This window comes from Empidonax traillii, unplaced genomic scaffold, assembly GCF_003031625.1.
Source record: "Empidonax traillii isolate 1590-97213 ecotype Southwest subspecies unplaced genomic scaffold, ASM303162v1 scaffold19:size3308961, whole genome shotgun sequence".
Taxonomy (NCBI): Eukaryota; Metazoa; Chordata; class Aves; order Passeriformes; family Tyrannidae; genus Empidonax; species Empidonax traillii.
In genome coordinates, this window is record NW_020955212.1 from 1,045,207 (window position 1) to 1,067,951 (window position 22,745).

Sequence of the window (22,745 nt, forward strand, 5' to 3'; positions counted from 1 at the left end):
AATTGCACTCTTCTATATCTGTCCAAAGGCAGCTGCTTTGTTCTGCTTTGTCAGGGAAACTGTTAATAATTTAATAATGAAAGGGAACTAATGAGGCCTATGGATTCGAGCCTCATGCTCAGATTATCCAGTGTCTAATGAAGTGTGAATTTTGACTGAAGCTTTTTCCACCCTGAGGGGAAAAAGCCACTCTCATCCATGCGGATTCTCCTGTGACTAATGAAGGGTGAGCTCACACTGCAGCTTTTGCTATACAGGGAGTACAGGTAGGGTTACTCTCCGCTGCCCAGGCCTAGTTTCATGACACTTGTGAAAATATGTAGTTCTGGATATATGTACCCCTTTAATTCAGATTTGACCAGTGGGTTTGGGAATTACTAGGGAGAACGGACATACTCACAAAGGCTGGTCCAAAGTCATTATTTAAGCCTTAAGCACTTTGAAACATCCTAAAATTTTCTTGCACTACTTTGCATTTCAAAAGCATTTCATTGGAAAGGTGCAAAATATTTTACATTAAGTATTAGCTTAATTTTTGAGACAGGTGAACCACAATGATTCACCTTTTTAAGACCATATTACCTTTTCAAACAGTGTAGACTAACAATTTCACATGTGTTTATACACTCCATACTTTTGACAGAGGGCTTACATGTTTAGTATCTTATACAAAATAAGGTTATTTCTAATGTCAGCCAGTAAGCACTCTGTAAAAACAAATATTATCTACCATTTTCTTTCCATAGGAGACTATGCCTGGATTTAGCAAGGAGGAATGTTGTCTGGTCTGATGTGGATGTACTTATGCTATGAGCAATCCCTCAAACAGATGCACGAGGCTGCTGCTGTCACCTTCCCTAGACAAATACATTCAGGCTAATGACTGACTGGTGAGGTGTGTACTGCTGTGGCACAGCTGTCCTGTTTTATAACCAATGTGGGGACAAGGCATGGCACTTTTATTGAGAGGTAAACCAGGTGAGGCCAACCAAAAGCAGCAGCACAGGGCTGACCTCCCTTGGCAACCTCGCTACAGCTTGAGTGATTTTACAGATGTGTGGCTGCCACATTAATTAAGTTTTCACTGTGAAAAACCTCACAGAACAAGGCCCTGTGCCACCCCAAACAAAGCCCAGTGTAAGTGCCTGTATGTGTGACAGGAGATTTCCATTACCTTGGTGTGGGAATGGTAATGGTCTCACCCCAGCAGCGTGAGATCTCCTGCAAACAGTGATAGAACTGCCTGAAAAAAAGGCAACTCTACCCCACTGTGACTGTCAGACTCCTTCCAGTCCCTGTTGTCTCCTCTTAAGTACTGCACCTATCCTTGACCCTCTTCTTAGTCTCACACATACTCATCTACAAAGACTCATCCTATTGAGTAAAAGAGCTGTTGTTATTATACAAGTGACCCAAAATATAGTGTCTCAAAACAGCTTTATCACAGGTGAGAATTTCCTTTTGTTCCTGCAAATGTATCTTTTTCCACCCACTTGTTCTCCTATGTAAGCAAACACATGGAAAGGCTGAGTACATCTGAGTGCGATATCCTGCATGGCAGTGCACTAGATGTTAACGTGATTTCTGAAAGCTGACATAAAGAAGTCCTTTAGGACAAAGTATTTTGCAAAGGGAGACTTAGTGGCATTGTTCCGAAGCATCGTTTGGTCTTTGTGAGACGTGCCTTCTCCCACATGCCAATGAAAGTCAAACAGCAAAACAAGTGGAAATACATAACTATTATTAACCAGAGAAACAGAATCTAGACTTGAGTTTTACAGAACAATATGCAGGAGGCGTCACCTGATTGGAGCAGGCTCAGAAATCCAAGTGGTGCGTGCAGCATGCTGGTGACTTGAGAAATCAGCAGTAATCAGGCAAACACAGATGATGGGCTGGTTATTGCAATCTTTTCTATTAAATCTGTCTTGTAAATTCAGCAATCGGGTGTGTTTTATTGGTGTCCAAATGATGTAAGAGTGGCGAGTCAGGCCTATGAAGTGCTCTAAATTATGACAAAATCATGAAATTCTCATTCTTGTTAGGAAGCAGTGACCAGAATGAAAAACTCCTGAAATCTTCCTGTATTTTTCTATTTTATTTCTCTTTTGAAATCTTAAAACATGAAATCGTTATGTCCTTTTAATTACATATGATTACATTATTTCAATTTAGTTATTCCCTGAACTGTATTTTCTGGTTTAGTTTATTCACACATTGGTTTCAAGATAAAAATTGTATTTCTCTCTCCATATATTCCAATTGGCCATTTCTATTTGAAAAAAAAAAAAAAAAAAAAAAAAAAAAAAAAAAAAAAAAAAAAAAAAAAAAAAAAAAAAAAAAAAAAAAAAAAAGGCACTTTTTAAAGTGCCACTTTTAAGGCTTTCATTTTCCTGGCTATTCGAAGATTTTCTTTCCTTGATTTTTGGAGGAAATCCTTGCATTATTTCTGATGCTCCAAGCATCTTAGCACATAGGAACCCAAATGCTTCTGCAGTGGAACCATTCAAGCTGTTTCCCTGCCCTACACATACAGCCATGTATGTGTACAGGGCAACTCTGTACTCTGCCAGGTGTAAGTGTACAGGGAAACTCCGAAACACCTGCCAGGCTCATTCCTTGGCCTATTTTCTCCTATTAGTCTCAATGACACCGTTTCCTTTCACTACCCCTACTTCCAGATGACCTCCACCATTACATTGTGCTCCCATCCTTCCCACCACAGGGAAATCCAGTGGCAGCATGTCTCACTGCCTAGGCCAGCTGCCCAGGACACAAGGGGCAACGTCTCTATGCCCCTCTTTAAGATGCTGTTATTGCTACCCCTTTCATTTGTGATCAGGTCATCCAGGAATCACAGGCGTGGCTACTACCTACTTCCCTACTCCCAGAAGACCTCCACTATCCATCTTGATCCCGTTCTTCCCACCACACAGGAATCTAATGGCAGTGTGTCCTGCTGCCCACACACTATTGCTACCCAGTCCAGAAGAGGCACCATGCCCTGCCCAAGGAGGTGGTGGAGTCACTGTCCCTGGAGGTAAGGAAAGACTGGACGTGGCACTTTGTGCCTTGGTCTAGTTGACATGGTGGCGTTTGGCCATGGGTTGGATTTGATGATCTGAGAGGTCTTCTCCAATCTAGTTGATTCCGCAATTATAGAATCATAGAATTAACTGGGTTGGAAGAGACCTCCGAGATCATCAAGTCCAACCCTTGATCCAACCCCACTGCAATTACTAGACCATGGCACTCAGTGCCACATCCAGCCTCATCTTAAAAACCTCCAGGGACGGTGAATCCACCACCTCTCTGGGCAGGCCATTCCAATGCCTGATCGCTCCCTCTGTAAGGAACCTAAATATCCAACCTAAACCTCCCCTGGCAGAGCTTAAGCCCTCTTGTCCTACTGCTGATTGCCTGGGAGATGGTTGCTGATGCCTCTACTCGCACTAATACGGCTATTATTTCAACTCAAGAAACGGTAGACAGGTGTGGCCCTTTCACGACTTTAGCCAGCCCTCTAGCCCAGCGTCCCCTCCAAAGGGACAAGGGGTGGCCAGCTCGCCGCCACGCAGGCGGCGGACGCGCGGGCTTTGCCCTCTCCTCAAGACCTTCAGTGGCTCGCCCTCCCCTCCTATTTTTGTCATTTCCAGGGCGAATCGCTCAGGACCTTCCAACGGAGCCCCAGGCCGGCAGTACCCAATCGTTCCCCTGCCCTGCCCCTCCTGCCCTGCCCCTCTTGCCCTCCCCTCAGGCGCCCGCTCCCCCCGCCGCCATTGCCCCCCGCCGTGACGGCGGTTGGCGCGGCTTCCCCTCCCCTCCCCTGCCCTGCCCTGCCCTCCCCGCCGCGCGGCGCAGGCGCGGCGGCGCGCGGGCGTGCGCTGTGCCCGCCCCGCCCCGCCCCTCGCGGCCCCGCGCGAGCCGCGGCCGTTGTTGTCAGTCGGAGCCGGAGCCGCGGCGGGAGCGGCCGCAGCGCCCGGAGCTGCCCGAGCGCCGCCCGCGTCAGCGGCACGGCCCGCCGCGCCCCCGAGCCGCCCCGCAGAGCTCACGGGCCCTCACCCCCCCCTCCCCGCCCAGCTCCCCGTCCCCGCCGCCGCTCCCGAGGGCAGTCGCGGCGGGCGCTGCCAATGCAGGGGGCGGCGCGGGGCGCGGCGCCCCGAGGAGACGCCGCCGCCGCTGCGGGCAGTAAGTTGCCGGCGGGGTTGGACCGGGTTCGGCTCGGGCTGTGGGCCAGTGGGGTGTGGTGGTGGGTTCCTTCCTCCCCCTCCCTGCGCCTTCCGTTCCTCCCGGAGCCGGCCGAGCCCAATGGCGGCCTCGGCCCAGGGGGAGGAGGCGGCGGTGGGGGGACGTTCCCCGGCCGCCGCCGAAGGTCGGTGTGTCGGTGCCGCCCGGGGCTGCAGGGGAGGGCTTGGGGAGGGGAGGGCAGGGCAAGAACGGCTGCCCCTGCAGGGACGGCGGACTCCCGGGATGCGGGTGCTCCTGCGGGATCGGCGGGCTCCCGGGATGCGGGTGCTCCTGCGGGCACAGCGTGCCGCCCGGGATGCGGGTGCTCCTGCGGGATCGGTGTGCTCCCGGGATGCGGGTGCTCCTGCGGGCACAGCGTGCTGCCGGGCGCCTGCCGTGCCCCGGGCGCGGCGGAGTGTCGGTGCGGCACGGCCCCGTGTGACCGCGGTGACAGCCGGCCCCGCGCGTGTGACCGCGGTGACACCGGCCCCGCCGCCCCCCCGCCACCGCCTGTGTGCTGTCCCTGGGAAGGGGAGAAAAGGTAAACAAGCGCGGCCGGAGGCCCGCGGTCCGGACACGGGCGCGTTTTAGGGGAATGACGGTGCATCTTGCCCCTCGGAACCGAGTGCGTAGCCAACAGGTTTGCCTTCGCCTTTCTCAGCCCGGGGCTGGAGCTTGGCCCTCCTGACAGAGGCTGAAGGTGTCCCTCGTGCTTTGTCAGTACGTGTCTTGCTGCTGTCAGTGCACTTGCGTTGAATTTGCTGCCTTTAGATCGCTACTGAAGTCGGTCGGATAGCTAGTGAGGTCCCAGATAGAGGTCTTTGTGCTTTTTGCCGGCTGAGTTTTGGCACCCAGGTGGTACTTCACTGGAGAAATTAATGGAAGGTGACTTTTAAAGATGTTTGTGGTTGATGTACAGTCTTGGTAGTAGTTGAAGGACAGATATATGTGGTTGGTGTTGTTATTTGTTTATGGTTTTTTTCAGTAAATAGACTGTTGAAAGTGTTGAAGAATATCCACTAGGGAAAAAAAACCTATATTGACCAGAGGATGGTTGGTGACAAAAGTGACCTATTTTCAGATTGGATATTTTTATTGGTAAGGGGTGCTAGTATACCTGGGAAGGAGAAACCTTTGTGGGGGCTATGTGTATATGAAAAGCTTTGGGTTTTTACATATACGTAGTTTCTTACTGACCATCTCACTTTCAAGAGCTTATTAAGAGTAAATAGGCAAAGAAGTGGTTTCCTCAGTGGTACCATTGCAGTTACTGGAGGAGCAGCTGAAGCGTATTGTATGATTTTCAGCCATCTAGCATGAATGAATTGAATGCAAATGTGCTTACGCCTGCCCTCTGTAGTGCAGTCACTACTTAGTCATATCGGCTGCTTTTTTGGAGTTGTTTATTATGGATATATTTAGATCTTCAGGCTCTGGGGGAAGGACCAGTTTAATGAATCTCAGCAAAGTGAAGTCCGTGTAGAAGTGTTTACAAGCAAATGTTTGTTATCATAGAATTAAGCATTTCTTTCAAAGCATTCACCATTAGGAACTGGGTTAAGGAATGGTGGGATTTTTTTTTTGACAGCTCTATCTCGGAAAGTGGGAAATTGGATGGTGGTTATTTTTTTACTGTAGCTGATCCCAAAAGAAGGAATCTGAATCAAATAAGAACTAACTAGTTAGTTACTACACAAGACAGTTAAATTTTACCTTGTCAAACATGTCAAAATGTTAACTTTGACTATTATCTGCGCCTTTTACTTCTAGGGCACGCAAACATCCAGATTGGAGGACTTAATAAAAGCCAAGGATGAGAAAGTCCCATCTTGTCTCATATTTTTCTGCATATTCTAAATTACCAGAAAAGTAGTAGAATGATGGCATGATTTTTCAAGTGATTGGGAAAAGAAGCTAATCTCGGTGCTGGAGCTTTGCCTGGTGGTCAGGGTATCATCTAAGATGGCACATTCATCTGGCTCTTCTAAGAGAATCCTTATGATCCAAACTTGAGGTTTCACGAAAAAAACAGGGAAAAGGGAAAATTACATCTTAAATGGATTTAGTGTTTTATGGTTTTTGTTTTCATCTTACATAATTGTGAAACAAGAAAGTACAGTTTGAGTTCTGAACACTGCACAGGTTACTGCTGTTACTTGAATCATCCTGCTATGAGAACTGATACTCCCATGTGGTGTGGGTGGTTGGACTGTAATAAATAGACAGCTTTCTGATTATTTTAAACAAATAGCATGTTAAGAGTATGCATGTTAATATGCTTCTGCAGATATTCTTCTACTTAAAGTAGTCATCTTCCTTGTGCACTGTTCTGACCAACCTGGTCTCTTCTAATTCACTGCCTTCGATATCATATTTGAATAATTCTTTTGCAGTCTACATGTTCAGTGTGTCATAGTCCTTTTTATCCCACTAACAATGCTAATACCAAAGTAGTGCCTTTGTCTTGCTTAGCCTGCCTTGCTTTCAAGGGCACAATATCCTGGTGCAGCTAGCTTTTTTCCTCACAATGTGTCTCTCCTGAAATAATGCACTTCTTTTCTTGAATTTTGTGTGCTTTCAAAATGTCATTGAAATGCTCTAGCTGTAAAACTGCTTGATAAACTTCTATCCATTCCTACTTAACAGTGTTTTCTAATTATGTTTTAAAGTAAGAGAGCTATGAAGCATGTTTCAGATCAGGGAAGGCAGGTAGGGCTGAACTGCAGCTTATCATGAATATAGTAATATTAAACTGCATTAGCTCCTAACGTTTGTAGCCTGTGAGGTTCTGCACATCTTCTGTGTCACATTGTTATCAAGCACTTAACTGTAATGCTGCAGCTGCTATAATAATGTAAAGTAGCTGTTGTTTTAATACACATAACAGTATTATGTAAGAGCTTAAGAGGATTTGAGAAATTGTGTATTCCCTTACCATTCTAGGATAACTCACCCTGGCAGAATTCTAGTACGCATAGGTTGATTGAGTCACCAGTGTTAAAGAACTTAGTGAGAAAAAATTGCACTTGTGAAATATAAACCTGAGCATGTTCACTTTCTGAAAAGCTGAATCTCTTTGTATTACAGTGATCTTCTACAACAGTGATGGGATACAAATGTTGCACTGAATTTGGCAGACTGATTTACTCTTCATATATCACTGTGTTTTTTCTGCAGCAGTCTCCTATCTGGAGATTGCTGGAGTTACTGACTGGACTTAAACTAACTTTACTTGGGAGATGATAGCTTAGACTTTTATAATTTTAGTTCATGTTGAAGCTTGGTGGATTTCAGGTGTCTGAAAGTTCCTAACTAATTTAGGATGCTATAAAAGAGAATAAACTGTTGAAACTGAGTAACTGTAGGTTGGGGACAGTCTGTTTCTTAAGGTTGAAGTAGTTTTATGGTAGATGGAAAATGTCAGTTTCATGGAGGCAACTTAAATCAATTCAGCACTTGAGATTTGTTACCAGACATATTGCTAAACAAATGAAGCTGTCTGACATTTGACCTTGAAGATGCTCTTAAGAAATTTTATAGAAATTATTATTGCTTGTAATAGGTACTAACAGTACACACATATATTTGCATCTGAATAGTCATGTTTGAGATGGAGTCTGATGCTTTCACCTCTCTTGAGAGAGAATAAAAATCATGTCTGTGATTCTGAATTTACACAACAAAGATGTAGGGTTTAAAACAGTGGTAACATTGAAATGTTGCACCACTCTGAGACGTTCATTGATTAATGGCAGAATGTTTATAATTCCTGTTAGTGATCTTGGCTGCACTGCCTGGCATGACAAAATTATGTGGTAATGTTAATAAATGGACATTTGAAAAAGGTAAAACAATTCTGCGAATTCATGGAGTAGATGCAACCCCTCTGAAAAAGTCCAGATTGGTGGAATAAAAATCTGAGTTGTCTGTTTTCTGCAAAATTCCTGCAGTAAGTTTACTGGAAATAAAGATTTAGTGCCCTGTGTTAAAGATAGTGACACCATCGTGAATCACAATAATGTGACTTCTGCCTGATATGCAAAGTATTTCTTCATCAGTTTCATGTTCCTAGTTCTTTTGGGGGAAGATAAAAGGAAAATGTGATATGATTTAGAATATCAAGGTCTTCAAGAGTCTACTTGGATACTGGTTATCAAGTTTGAAAAAGTATAATTTTGAGCTAGGGAACCCAACTACCATGAGCTATCTCTGTTGCTTTTACAATACTTGACTGAAATACTGGACCTTGATTGGTTAGGTTTATGTATGTCTGTAACTAAGATACCTATGCTAATTTTCTGTAGTGGAGGAGAAATTTTTCTGTTAGTGGAACTGCAGAACATGATAGTTCCAATCAAAACCAATTTTTTTATATATATATAGTGACATCACAGTATCTGAATAAACTTTTATAGCTGATCTGTAGATACAAAAAGACAGTACCTAGCAGATATCAGAAAACCTGGAGCAAGTCCTTTTAAAAGATGTTATCACTGTTATGCAGAAGATAATTTGAGATGTGGCTATGTGGGAAGATCTGGTATTTTTTTCTTACTATACAATAATACTTTAGGAGCAGCTTTAGAACTTAAGTGCTGTATTGCTGAAGCATCTGATGTATGTGAACAGAGTAGTGTCTGTGTTTTTTCTTTTTTTTTCTTTTAGCTACACACTGGACTTTGAGAGTAGGCATAAGGGGAAAACAGAGACAACATGATATTAATTGCTTTTGGAGCTGTGGCTGGTGTAAGGACTTGAAATGGTGTAAAGCTATTGCTGAGTTTTTAAATCCATAGGGCAGATTGTATTTGTCTTGTGTAATACCTCCCCTTAGAAATGGAAAGTACCTTGTGAGCCATAGCGATTATCAGCATGGTTGTGAAAGTATCTTGGGCTTTTAACATATTTCACAATTGGAACCAATGCCTGTGACTACTAGTGACGAGTTTGTCAATAGATCAGTTCGATCACTCTTAGCACATCTGCCATCTGAACTGCTTTGGTGCCTAGTTTGTAATCATAATCTTGTGGTTGCTTTGCAAGATGTACATACTTCAGTGTTGTCTGTATTTTTTTTTTTTTTTTCATTCACTTACTTGTGAAAGAAAAAGGAAATACACATTCTTGACTTTTAAAGTGGAGGCCCTAAAGGACCAATTCAGATCTGGCTTTTTTCACTTCTCTGTATTGAAGGTGGTTCTCACAAAAATACCAACTATCTGGTGGGGTTTCTACAACACAATCCTGAAGTTCAGAGTTTACTCTTCACTAGTGTTCTGCTGACCACATAGCACAGTTTTGCAAACCTATATGAAAAAGGAAAGCTTAAACTTTCTTTGCTTGGCGTGACTGCACTGATCTTCAAGAAAGTAGATGGTAGACAGCATTGTGTAGGTCTAAAAATTTGGGAATTCCTTTTCTAAGAAATAAACATGTTCTTTAATGATGGTATGCTGAATTTGTGCATTGTATTTTTTAAGTTTTCTCATGCGTTGGAGCTGCCTCAGTGTTTTTCTCTTAGAACTCAGGTCATGCAGGCTGTCATCATTTTCTGTTATAAAATAATGTTAGTAACTTTTCTTTCTTCTCAAATCTATAGCTACCCCTCTTGCTTGCCCACTCCCCATTCTGCCCCTCTTCCCCCAACCTTTAGTTGGTCCAGGAGCAATGTTTTACTAAGTTTATTGACCTGCCAAATATTTCTGCTGCTGGCTGTTCACTGAATAATGGATCTTTAAATTGAAGAACTCCTGTTAGCATTTTGCTTTTATTTCTAAATTCTTTGAAGAGTTAAGGCTAGGCATCAGTAGCTATAATGCCTGCAATACATTCTAAAATAATGAAAAACTAATATTTTATTAGACTCCTCGAACATTTAATGGCAAAAATTCATCAGTAATTGGCAGTTCTCGTATCTTTTCAGAGCAAAATTCTATAGACTGTTTAAAACTAAGGAATACATTTAAATTGTATGGGTTGGTTCTTCATTTTATATTTGGAACATAGCACTACTTGATAACTCTTCATCATGATCTTCATCATTTTAGGTGTAGCCATGCTGAATGATAGTTTTGCTGATACATCTTGACATTTTAGTAATAAGTATGATCTGGATACTGACACTGACAATGAAGCCTAATAGGAAAATAAAAGAAGTGCATGTACACCTTGAAAAAAACTCTAGTGTTTTGTTGTGGAACTTGCTGGGAGGTTTTATGGGGTTTGTCATCAGTGAAAGGAAAGATGAGTGTGTATGCTGTGGTCCACTCATGCAAAGTGAAAAATAAAGCTTTAGAGGGCATTGTATATAAAGGCCGAGTTGTAACTCAGCTGCCCCTATGAACTGTGTCTTCCCTCCCTTCCCCCACGAAAAAAATGCTGCATTTCCAGTGTTTGGCTCTAGGGCAGGTATGGATTGCCCTTGTTTCTTGAGTACCTTTCAGCGGTAGTTGTGAAGGCTAAGGTCATAGGAAGGTGAAAGAGGTGGACTATGACAACTGTGTATGGCAACAAAAGGAGAATACAGGTTCTTGGGATCTTAAGTGCCATATTGAACATTGAATATTCAAGAAATACTGGGTAGTTAGGAGCTTAAAAAGTTTGAAATGCTCCGTAGGAGTTGCCATGACAAGTTTTCAGAGCATGTTATGCATTGAGTGTGTATGTTCTTCACACTTCACTCTTGAAGCCTTGTACCTGTTTCTAGCGAATCGACTCTCCCTTATGTAAAAGGAAAGGTGATCAAAAAGCCTCTGGGGGAAAGCAGATAAAAGTGTAACAAAATCAGTGGAAAAAAAACCCCAGTGAGGGTATAACATCGTCACATGTGAGTAGTGGCTCATATAGTAACAAAGACTGTTTTTAAAGGCTCGTGGCTTGTCCTGTGAAGATATCTCAAAATAGGATGGCAGATAAAAGTTGTTAGGAAATATTGGAAAAAAATGTGAAAAATTATACTGGCAGTTTGCATACTAAGTTGATACATCCTTCAGTTGGCTCTCAGATTCTAATGATTGTACAAATTGCTCTCAGAATAAAAAAATTGCTTTTGAATCTCCAAAATCTATTAATGTCAAATTTGGAGTTTAGTGTTTCTGGGAACACTAGCAACATAAGTCTTACTCTCAGCATACAATTATGTAGTAAATAAATAATTTGTATAGATGCTGTTACTCATCTGCAACAAAAGAGCAGAAGGAGAAGCAGGGTAAAACTGTAATCTATCTGGTGGATGTGTATAATGTGTGCATCCACTGAACTATTCATTCTAAACTCCTGTTACAGAAAATGAAAGCGTGTGCTTTTGAGAAATGATTCATCTGATCTATTTGGCTATCTGCTTTAGGGTGCAATTTGTTTTATCATAGACTCTTATCTGTGTTGACTGAATCTCCATTTATCTTGAAGGGAGACAGGAATGGTTAGCTGTCTGTGGATGGAAAAGTCTCAGTGAAGATTACTTGAGCTTTCATATCTATTAGCCTGATAATGCAGGGAAGTCTTTGCATTGATAGTATTTCAACATTTTGTTTAAATGGGACCTTGAATCTTCATTCTCTAAATAAAAAAGGTACATTAAGGTAAGATGAGCTAGGCTGGTCTTACATGCAATGTAGAACCTAATGAAACTTTTTGAAAGGGGTAAATTGCTTAAACAAAAACTAGTGTCTCTGAAACATGCTGTTTGTCTAAACAGATCTATTCATCCCTCCTTTAAAGATGGTTGAATCACAGTACTGTTGTTAAGCTTCTTAATGGGATGCATGTGATATTACAAAACAGCTTCTGCAGATTTCCATTACAGTGACTGTTCGCAGTATTTTATGGGATAGGTTATATGAGCTTCTGTGGAAGGAAGGATCTGTTCTGAATTTATTTACTGGGAAATATCTACATTGCATAAAATGAGTATCGGGGGCGTAGCTGAGTTCTGGTATAGTTAGGGAAAACTGCATTTTTAGAACCATAATTAGCCACAGGGATTAAAGCCTGCTAATGGTTACTGAACTCACTAGCCTGACAATCCAAATTCTCTAATGCTGAAAAAGGAACTGATCAGGGCCTTGAGATAATGTGAATGAAAAGATAGACAAATATTTTCTGTGATATAACTGTCTCTTAGATGCTTTTTCTCAGGCTGTAGTTTGGCTTGTAGTTTGGTAAAGTGTGGCTGGTGGAAAGTTTGCTTGTCATGTGCTGTAGTCTACAGATTGTTCATTTGGTAAAAATGTTCAAGAGGTCACGTAGTAAATTGGATCGCTGAAATGATCCATCACTAAAAGTAACCCTGTTTTAGAGGGTGATGCTAAATCTGTAAGTTTTGGGTGGTTTCATCTATAGTTAGCCCCAAAAGTTTCACCGTGGTAATTAGGGAGGCAACAGCAAAGAAAGGGTCTCAAAGAGGCTTCAGCTCAAAAGCTCATAGCTGATCCTTAAGTACTTTGAAAATTCTAGTTTCCTAGAGAGAAACTGGCAAAAGTAATGGTATAGCAGCTGTGATCCTTTAGATAGCATATTTAAATTGTAATCATGGCTTGTATCTGCATATAATATGACATTTTTGCATCCAGTTCCTACTACTGAACATACAGCATTCGGAATGTTGGTATGTTCTAACCATGTGTGCATCTAAGATCCTTGTGTTTAGCTGTGGGAGCTTCATCTCTGGAGATTTATTTTAAAACCACAGAATTAAGGGTTAGTTGCTCTATTATTGTGGAGACTTTATGTTAAACTGTTAATGAATCTGCATTAATTTTATTACAGCTAATGGGACTGCAACATTAGTAAGTGTAGTTTATCTTCCGTTTCTGTAAACTCTTATCCTATTGATTACTGTCTGATGTATTTCTCCATGGCTTAAGCGTAACTGATATTTGCTGGAATTCTGTTGACAGGTTGTTTATGTGTATTCTGTGATTTACGGTTAAATCACTTGTTGAGTTTGTACTAAGATGGTTGAGAATGTGCCAAGTGAACAAAATAATGAGTATAAATCTTTCCTTACTGCTGAGTGTTGCAGCTGAATTCAGACAAGTTGCATTCTGTTACATCTGGCTGGATTTGCTCTCTCCCTTTTGCTCTGCCAGGGATGGAACCTTCTTCAGTTAAAGAAAGAAAAGCTAAGTAAAAATCGGCTGAGGCTTTTTTACCTCCCTTTTCCTTACCTCTTCCATTAACAAAACTTTGGTTTTGCCACACAGTACAAATGCTCAGTTTCGTCTGCAGGTGTAGTTTTTGAATCCAAGACTTAACGGAAAATCTTTCTTAAAGCCATATTGTCTCTCAGAGAGAAAAGGTGGTTGATGATCTGCGCCGAATCTGTAGGATGTGATGAACTTGTGCTAATAGAGATGTAAATCTTGAGGTTTGGCTTAACATTCAAGGAAGAAATGGTCCAGTGAGCCCTGGAGTTTGTGTTGTTGCTAACTCCAGTTGAGTAGGGAATGGCTCTCTGTTTTTTGACAGTCTTTATATTTTTAACTCAAGGGTTCTAAAATTGTTAAGTAGTTTAGCAGAAGGTATTAACTATGTGATATCATAATGGGTAAAACAGATTTGTAAGAAGGGATGATATCCTAGTGACAATTTAAAAAAAGTTGTCTTTAATTTCTGTGCTCCTTTTTTCCTTTAATTTCTTTAATCTAGAAGCAGAGAGGAGTCAGATTAGGGTGCTGTGGACACAACAGTACTATAAAGCATGTTTGTGCGGTGGTTTGTTGGTTTGTTTTTGGGGGGGCTTTGTTGTGTTTGTTTTTTTTTTTGGGAGGGTGTTTGTGTTTGGGGTTTTGTGTGTTTTGATTTTTTTTTTTTTAAATCCTGGCAATCCTTTTATGGTTAGGACGCTGGAGTCACGCAACTGTATGGAGCACAGCTGATGAATATATCTCCTGTTGCTTCATACAGGTTAGAGTCAGGTGGTCTATGCGTGTACATTAACTGTTTTTCATTAGTCTGCATTTTGGGGTTTAGGTCAATATGATGGAATATTATACAACTATAGTAAGGCATTGCATGAAAACATGTCAGTGCTCAGTAGTGGTAGTGAAAGAAACTTAAATTGGCTTAAGAAAGTAGAATAGGACAAACCAGAAAACGTGTAGAGAAAGGTGAGAAGGATGGTAAAGCCTTTGGAATAACCTCTGCAAAAGGAGTGGCAGACTAGGATTCAAACAAGATTAAACTGGAGCTAGAAAGGGAGGAAACTGAAGCTGTGAGTTGCTTGAGGCGGGGTAAATGGCGTATGATAGTTCTTGTTTTGGAACAGACGGTGAATAAGAAGATGCACAAATTATCAGGAGATTAAAAACAAACAAGAGGAAGTGGTTCTTCTCACAGCACATAGTTAAGATATACACCTCTCTTGCAGTATGTTCTTGATGCTAAAAATTCACATGCTTTAATAAAGCACCTGCCCAGTTTCACAGGGAAGGGTGTGGTGGAATCCATCAAGTGCTATTAAACACAAAGCCACTGGTCTCAGATGTAAAGAAGTTTTTGAATCTCTTACAGATAAGGAGAGTTTAATTCTTTATTGTTACATTTGCCATTGCACTGTGTTCTTCCCTGTGCGTCCCCTAATGGTTACTTAGCAGGTAGGAGAGTGTTTGACATGGGCATTTAGTGTAACCTAGCGTGCTTTAATTTAGTTTTGTGCTTTTTTTTTGATGAGGATGGAATGGTATTACATGGGAGTGGTAGGGGAAACTTTGTAAGATGAGCAGTATGGGAAGCGTTTGGAGGCAGATATACCAACCCCAATTTTGATACTATGACATCTTCTAGTGAAGTGGAGTGGTTTTTGGAAGAGCATCTGAAGCATAGTGCTTAGTAGCAGAATGAAAGGGTGCATATAGCAACACTAAACCCCAATGCCCCAAACCCCTCAATGTTTTTTATGCTTGTTACACTTACCCTGTTCCTTGTCTGGCTTATGAATTTTTGGAAGTTGATTGATTTAATTCAAATTTTACAGGCGTGGAGGTCTCAAACTGAATTCCCTTGGACTTTGTGGAAGCAGGCAGCTGGATAGCAAAGAGGTTATACCATGGCTCCAGCTGAGAGAAGCAGTAAGGTGAGGTTGTTAAACATCAGAGAATCCTCATTGGACCCCCAACCTTGTAATTGAATTCGTATGAAACCAGGTTCATTAGTTTCACTGTGAAATAACTTGTTTAGCAGGGAGTGTTTTTAATCTGATGCTTAAATTTCAGCTTGAGAATAACTAATGTAAGAAACTGTTTGTTTGCCAGCTTCCTTTTCAAAGGTTTTCTTTTTGATGTTTGGTTTTGAAAGTGTGAAAATACATTCTAAAGAGCTATGTTTTCTGGATTTTGTAGAGTTGGCAATAAGCCGTCATATTTCCAGCTGCTTTGCACTCAAAGTTGCAAAAAATGCTTTTTGATAGCTACAGTTTTTTATCTAAACCTCAGTCTAAGTTAACAATGCAGGGAAAGTTTTTGGGAGGTTTTGTATGTGGAAAAAAATGGCAGTGGGATATAAGACCTTCAAAACCAGTTTTGAATATGAATGTTTTATAAGTTGAGTCTTGTTTGCTTAAATGACGAATTATCTGGTAAGCAGGAGTTCAGCACATAAAAGCTGAACTCTTTGAGTTTTCTCCCCTTCCTTCCCACTCTTCTTCCCCTACCCCTGACTCATTCCCAGGACTACTGAACATATGCTGCCTACATGCAAACTTTTTATCACCAGTTTTTGTAACTCCAGTCAAAATATTTAAGACATTTTATTTAACACTAAGAGTACATCCAACTAAAATGTTTGATTTCAGCCTGTAAAGCTTCATTGGTTGAAATTACAGTACTGAATTGATAATACTCAAACTAATTAGAGTAACAAAATTAAGTATTGTGTGTCAGTCTGAGCCTTGCTAAACAGGAAGCTGTGAAAAGGGAGAAGGTAAAAGTCCATGACATCAGAATTTTGTACTAGGGCTGTTTCATGTGCAATATGGAATATGCCAAAAATAAGATAAATCAAGTATGCTCCTTTTGCCAATATTCTGTGCTGTCCATCTGATTTCTAATGTAGCTGGAAAAGGTACAGATTTCAGCTTTGCCAGCTTTAACAGTCCTTATAACACTGATTTCTTCAAGTGCTGCTTGGAAGGTTTCTGCCTCAAGACAATGAAGGCCACTGAGTTTGAGAGACATGTTCATTACTGCGGTGTTGAAACACACTTTCTTCAAGCATACTGATAATGTGGTGTCAGAAATCTGCTGGTTAGCACAGAATGGCTTATCAAACCCTTTGCAAAAGCTCCTGAAAGATGTAATAATAATCTGTTGTAATATGCTAATGTAACTTTAGGATAATTACACTATAGTAATTTTACTTACATAATACAAATATGTAATCTTGTCTCTTTATTTCTAGGTATGCTTGGCAGTGATGATGGACTATTTATTTGCTTCAGATACTCTTATATGAAAATACCACGTTTCCAAAGAGCTTAAATATTGTTTCATCTTCTGAAACAGAATGGCAGGCTTCAAACGAGGATATGATGGAAAAATCGCAGGATTGTATGACCTGGATAAAACTTTGGGCAGAGGCCATTTTGCTGTGGTCAAACTTGCTCGGCATGTCTTTACAGGTGAAAAAGTAGCAGTCAAAGTAATTGACAAGACCAAACTGGACACTCTAGCCACTGGACATCTTTTTCAAGAAGTTAGGTGCATGAAACTAGTGCAGCATCCCAACATAGTGCGGCTGTATGAAGTGATTGATACCCAGACTAAGCTTTATCTAATCTTAGAGCTGGGTGATGGCGGAGATATGTTTGATTACATCATGAAACATGAAGAAGGTTTGAATGAGGATCTGGCAAAAAAATATTTCGCTCAAATAGTTCATGCTATATCCTACTGCCATAAACTGCATGTAGTTCACAGAGACTTAAAACCGGAGAATGTGGTCTTCTTCGAGAAACAAGGACTTGTGAAATTGACTGATTTTGGCTTCAGCAACAAATTTCAGCCTGGAAAGAAACTCACTACAAGCTGTGGATCCCTTGCATATTCTGCTCCTGAAATTTTACTTGGGGATGAATATGATGCACCAGCAGTTGGTATGTTCTCTTTGAATTCAACCCATAATCCATAATGTTGGTACCATGATGTTGTACCTCTTTGTTTTCTGTTTCAAGGTAGTGCCATGTGTGGAAGGCAGCTAATTATCAGGAAATAATGTAAGCTAAATGAGCTATAGATGAGTTAATGCTGTTTGAAGGATATACTCAAAATATTCTCAAAAAAGCTTAGAAGTTCTTCTTGTATGAAATGATGCAAATGTATCCATTGTAACTAGGTTTTCTATTAATAACGAGGTGATGCAATGTGGTGTTTTGTGCAGACTTTGTTAGAAAACCCATCTTCTTTTCAGAAAAGTGCCTCTTTTAAATTTATTTTTAACGTGACCCCACACCCTCTTGCAAAAAACCCCAACCACCAGTGGTTTTCTTTGCTCAGTTTAGCCATATAACAATCGCATTGTGAGCCCAGGCTCCTTACATGTTCTGCTGCAAGATGCTTGGAAGCCATTTTTACTAACTTGGCTATCAAAGGAGGAAAGAGGAAATTAAAGAAAGCTTCAACTCCCCCTTCTCTGCCGTTACTGAAGGTAGGGGATGAGTTTCCAGTTGCTCCCAGTTGTTTAAAAGGTAAGAAAAATAGTGATGTGTAAATGAGCGTGTAGAATGGACTGCTATAGGTGATTCACTTACTGTTCTTGTTAAGTCTACGACATATTCTATTAGAAGTAATTTAGAATTCTTTTTAGAATAGCTGTAAACTATTGATAGAGTCACTTCATTGTCTTCTACTCATGAAGATTGTTCAAATTTGTTAGTTGAGGTACAACTCACTTCTCCAACAGATTTAATTAGGTAAGTATAATTCCAAATGGTGCTCCAGGAATAGGTTCTAGTAGTCGACATGCCTCTTGTTTTCATTTGCTCAGTATCTGATATTTTACTGTCTTGATAGCACTCACTAGGACTCTGTACACATGTGTGTTTTTGTTGTGTTTTATAGTAGTGGCTGCAGTCATGGTTTAAATAAAGACTGGGTTGTCCATTTTTTTTGCTAATCCACCCGAGGTAAACAATTAGCTAATTTTGTATGCTGACAGCCACTCTGTTGCACTACAATTTTTGCATCATTTTTAATATAAATATTTTTAGCTACTACATCTTACCGTCTTTACCTAAACATTTGAATGATACTTCATGGCTTCTAACTTTGAATAGATATTGTACTCTGGGTTTTCTGGGCTTGAAAGTTTGCTTTTTCAAGTGTGCTGTAATAAGGAATTTTGGATCTGTGTTATTTGTGAGTTTGCAAACCCATGTGCATGCTACAGTGATGCTTTACAAAATTATTTCCATTTAGAGTCGGATGTTTTAGATGAGTTGGTTCTAATTTTATTAGTGGCAAACTAGAGCTCCTCACTCCAGAGTTCTTCTATGGTCTTCTATGTCTCTTTGAGAACTTTCTGAAGCATGAGTGTAACTGATTGCAGTGGCCTCCCAAACTACATGGAGAAGTACATTTGTTAAATATTCTGTACAGTGCCACATATTTGTGAAATATTTTTTGAAAAATGGAATAGCAGTGAAATTTTGGAGGTTAAGCAAAAAATGAAGTTTTCATATTGCTGCCCAACTGAAAATGCTTGGAAAAAAGGGATTAATGGGGGAGGGGAAATTAAGAGCATTATGACCAGATGGTCCAAAATAAATTATATAGTTAACAAAGTGTACTTTGGACCTTTAAATGATAAATATAATCATGTTTCTCAGAGGACTTTGGAAGCAATTAGGTAGGTAAATTTCTGAATAGTACTATAAGAAAATTTTTGAATGGATTCTTAGAAGGAGAGGTCTGGCTAATACAGAATGGATCGATGTGAACAGTAGAACAATTAGGAAAAAATTAAATTCTTCTAGCTGGTGTCTAGGGATGCCAGTGAAGTTCTCTTTTTGAGAATATGTAAATACACATCAGGGTTTGTTTTTGCTTACTTATTCCCCAGTATGCTGTCTCAGTTAAGGGATACTAAGAACTTCTATCCTAGTTGGCCAATTGCAATGCTGATATCATAACATTTTAGTGGCATATTTTTTTTCCATCACTTTGTAATGCACTATAAAGTCTCTATAAAGGACTGTCAGTACAATAATTAACAGAATAAAAATACTAAAATTTACTACTAGATGCCAGTAAGATGATGACATTGAAGGGTCTGGATTTTCCTTTTCTTACTATGGGTAAAAAATAAGATACACTGTGTAAGATTTCAAAATATGATTTGTGTATTTTAAATGCAAAGATGGTGGGGGGAAAAAAAATAGGGCCTTATTTAAAGCTTTCTTTCTCCCAAATGGAGTCTTAAATGTAGAATCTTAAAAGAACATATGTTTAGAAAATTTATCACTAACGATGTAATTATGTAACTAAGAAATTGGCTTCCGAAAACCTTTCTTCACCTTGAAAGATAAACTCTCATGCTAGGATGAGGTCGTACTTGTGGACTAGAAGTATGTATAAATTCAGAACTAGACATTTCAACAAAGAAATTATATCAGTTGTATTTTGGTGCTAGTAATGTGCAAGATGTGCATATATAGCTTGAAATAGTGGTGAAGTGCTGTGAACTCATTCAGCTGCTGGCTGAATGGGGCTATTAATATTGCAGAAATAGTGAGTGACAATGGCGAAGATTTTTTTGCCAGGCAGGATGAAATTACATTACAGCTGAACCAATATAATAACTAGTTCCTTAGCAGAAAGGAGGTCATGCTTTCCCCAGTGCAACTGCATGGTCCTGATGCTCACTTGAACACCAACCTGACCACTTGAAAACCAACTCAGTTTACTAAAATGGCAAATGGAAATGGATTGCCCTACTTATACTCTGTGCATATTAAGGTACATTTGCATTCTCTATAATAATTTTTAAGACCCCACACCTGTGTTTATTTATGCAAAATTGTTGTTGGGAAAACTGTTGAAAAAAACCCAAACCTCGATCAAGGTATATGTTGAGGTTTTTCGCTAAAGACCTTTGTCACAAAAATGGCTTTTCTGATCTCTTGTGAATAGTGTTAGAATGAGTATATAAAGGAAAAGAGTTTACATTTTCTTTCTACAAAAAGCTGAAATATTTAGGGCAAGTCTTTCATTAAGCTATATGCGTAATAAACATAATGGAAAAGCTTGCTTTATGAAAACGTAACTGTTTCAGCTAGTTTAGGGATTAATCTCCTCTTTGTGATGCCACTTGAAAGTTTTCACACTTGAAAAGAGCCTAGTTAATTTAGGTCTCTCATTTCCTTTTGTGTTTAAAGGTGTAGTTATAATGATGCAAGAGGAATACTGGGCAATGATCATATGTTCCCAGGGCTTTTCAAAAAGCTGAGCGAGTTAGATAATGAGAGTTTCCCATGTTTTTTCATACTCAATTAAAATTCGTTCCAGTCAGAGGAAAGCGAGAGGACTGTTGTTGGACATAAAGTTCATTTCATAAATCAAATGGATGTATTATTTTTGATCAGAGTTCTGTCTAGAGCAGTGGTGTGATCCAGTGAACTCCAGCAGTATTCAGAAGTGGATAACTACAGATGAGAAAGAATAAAGCATGCTTCTGGTAGTACTCTTCCTTTTGCTCTACCAGCATCATCAGAGATTGGATCATTAAATAAATAGAAATTGCCTCTTTCCTAGGTGATAAAAATTAATTGGAGATTTACAGATGAGTTGATTCTTTCAGGGGAGAGCAAGTTCTTTTTTGACCGCTTGGCATCTCTACAAAATGAAGTGCTACGTAAACTACAGTAATTCTGGAAGACATAGACATTTCTGATAGGTTTATATTGTTAAGGTGGAGTATTCTGTATCTGATTTTGTAGAAACATTTTCAGAGTAAATTCATTTTTCTGGGGATGAGAAATAGGCAAATTCAGATTGTAAAATTGGGATTTTGCACATTTAGCACAGCTGAACACAGGCCTTTAGAATGGTACTGTAATATACAAATAACATTGTAGTTACCATCATAGTTACTTAGCACTACAGTCTGTCATCACAGCAACAGAATGAGAATGGTGGCAAGATGTTCCTCATAAAAGGCAGGACTTAACTGTAGCTGAGTGCTGTTCAACTGGCAGGTTGTAGTCCAGATCCAACTTGCTGCTGCCTTGGAAGTTGCAGATAACATCCATTGCTTTAGTGATTAGATGCCATCTTTCTTGCACAACTCAGACCTGGATATCTTCTGTCAATATGATAAAACAATATATGTATTAATTTTGTAGTAATTTTTCATAATTAAAGGAAAGAAAGGTTTCGTTACATGTACTTTTTGCTTTCCTGAGATGAAGATATACTGCTTTTAGACCCACTTTGTGTCTGTTGAAATGATCCCAAATTCTTTTGTTGTTGTTTTTTTTTTTGGTTTTTTTTGTGTAAAGCATTTGCAAAGGCTTCTTACTTGCACATAGTGTTGCTAGAGTGTGTTTGGTGTATCAAAGCTTTAGCCATATTCACATGGTGCTTGAGCATAGCCCCGATGGCCCTGTCTGACCTGTGTGGAGCTAGTTTTGATGTTTCTTGTTGTGTATAACACATTATTCATAAACTGAACGACTAATGTAAGCATAATGGCCAATGGCTATATACAGTAACCTTTTACTTTATAAAAAGTACTGAATTTGACTGAGGAAAAAAAAATTGTAAACCATATACAGTATTGAATAACTGAGCATACCTGGCGGCATTTGGAGTTTCACCATGCTCAAAATCTGATTATAGCCAACTTTGGCAGAAACGAAAAGAAAGAATTCCTACGGAAGCTTTTCTCTGCTTGTTTTGTTTTGAAAATCTCCCTTTTTAATGTTGTGTTGCAACACTTCACAAGATTCATGGTTAGATACATTATGGAATGAGCCTGAGGCTGTAAGGGTGCAGAAAGCTCAGGGTGTAATAATGAGATGCTTCCAGTATAAGGTCTGCTTCTCCTTCTGTTTTGCTTGGTCAGTGCAGAGCTACCCCTTCTCATGTGCTGCACTTCTCATGTGTTGCATGGCTGGCCATTTGATGAACTGATTTTTATCAGCTAACTTGACAGAAGACTGTTAGAAAGCCAAAAACTGACAGAAAGCATGTTCTCTGCAGGCCTTAACTTCTGCCAGGTTAGCAGAGCTGTTTGTTCCCTTAGCACTGAGTGGAGAAGCTGGTACAAAGGATCTGAAGGGAGCGTGCAGCTTGGACTAGAGCTCTGGGGGAAGGTTGGTAGCAGGTTTAGATTGGATCATCTTTGCTGTGCTCACTGATCCTCACTTTCTGGGAACTCATTTGACTGGAATTGATCAAGTGTCACTGCCAGTGCATTTTTAGAATTGTGTGCTCTACTTCTCAGCTTCAAATGCTTTTTAAAGCAAAACAGAAGGAATTGATGTGTGCACCAGGTGTATTTCTGTGCTGCTCTCTCCTCCTGTG

At 40.2% G+C, this 22,745-nt stretch overlaps 1 protein-coding gene across 1 annotated transcript in view; it reads left to right on the plus strand.

Annotated features, from left to right (window-relative positions):
- The first annotated feature begins 3,962 nt into the window (after positions 1 to 3,962).
- Positions 3,963 to 22,745, plus strand: part of SNRK (SNF related kinase) — a 43,294-nt gene continuing 24,511 nt past the window's right edge. Inside the window, exons 1-3 of the mRNA XM_027897549.1 lie at positions 3,963 to 4,188; positions 15,203 to 15,301; positions 16,624 to 17,317. Of these exons, the coding sequence (XP_027753350.1) occupies positions 16,729 to 17,317 (589 nt within the window). The 5' untranslated portion in view covers positions 3,963 to 4,188; positions 15,203 to 15,301; positions 16,624 to 16,728. The remainder of the gene's footprint in view (positions 4,189 to 15,202; positions 15,302 to 16,623; positions 17,318 to 22,745) is intronic.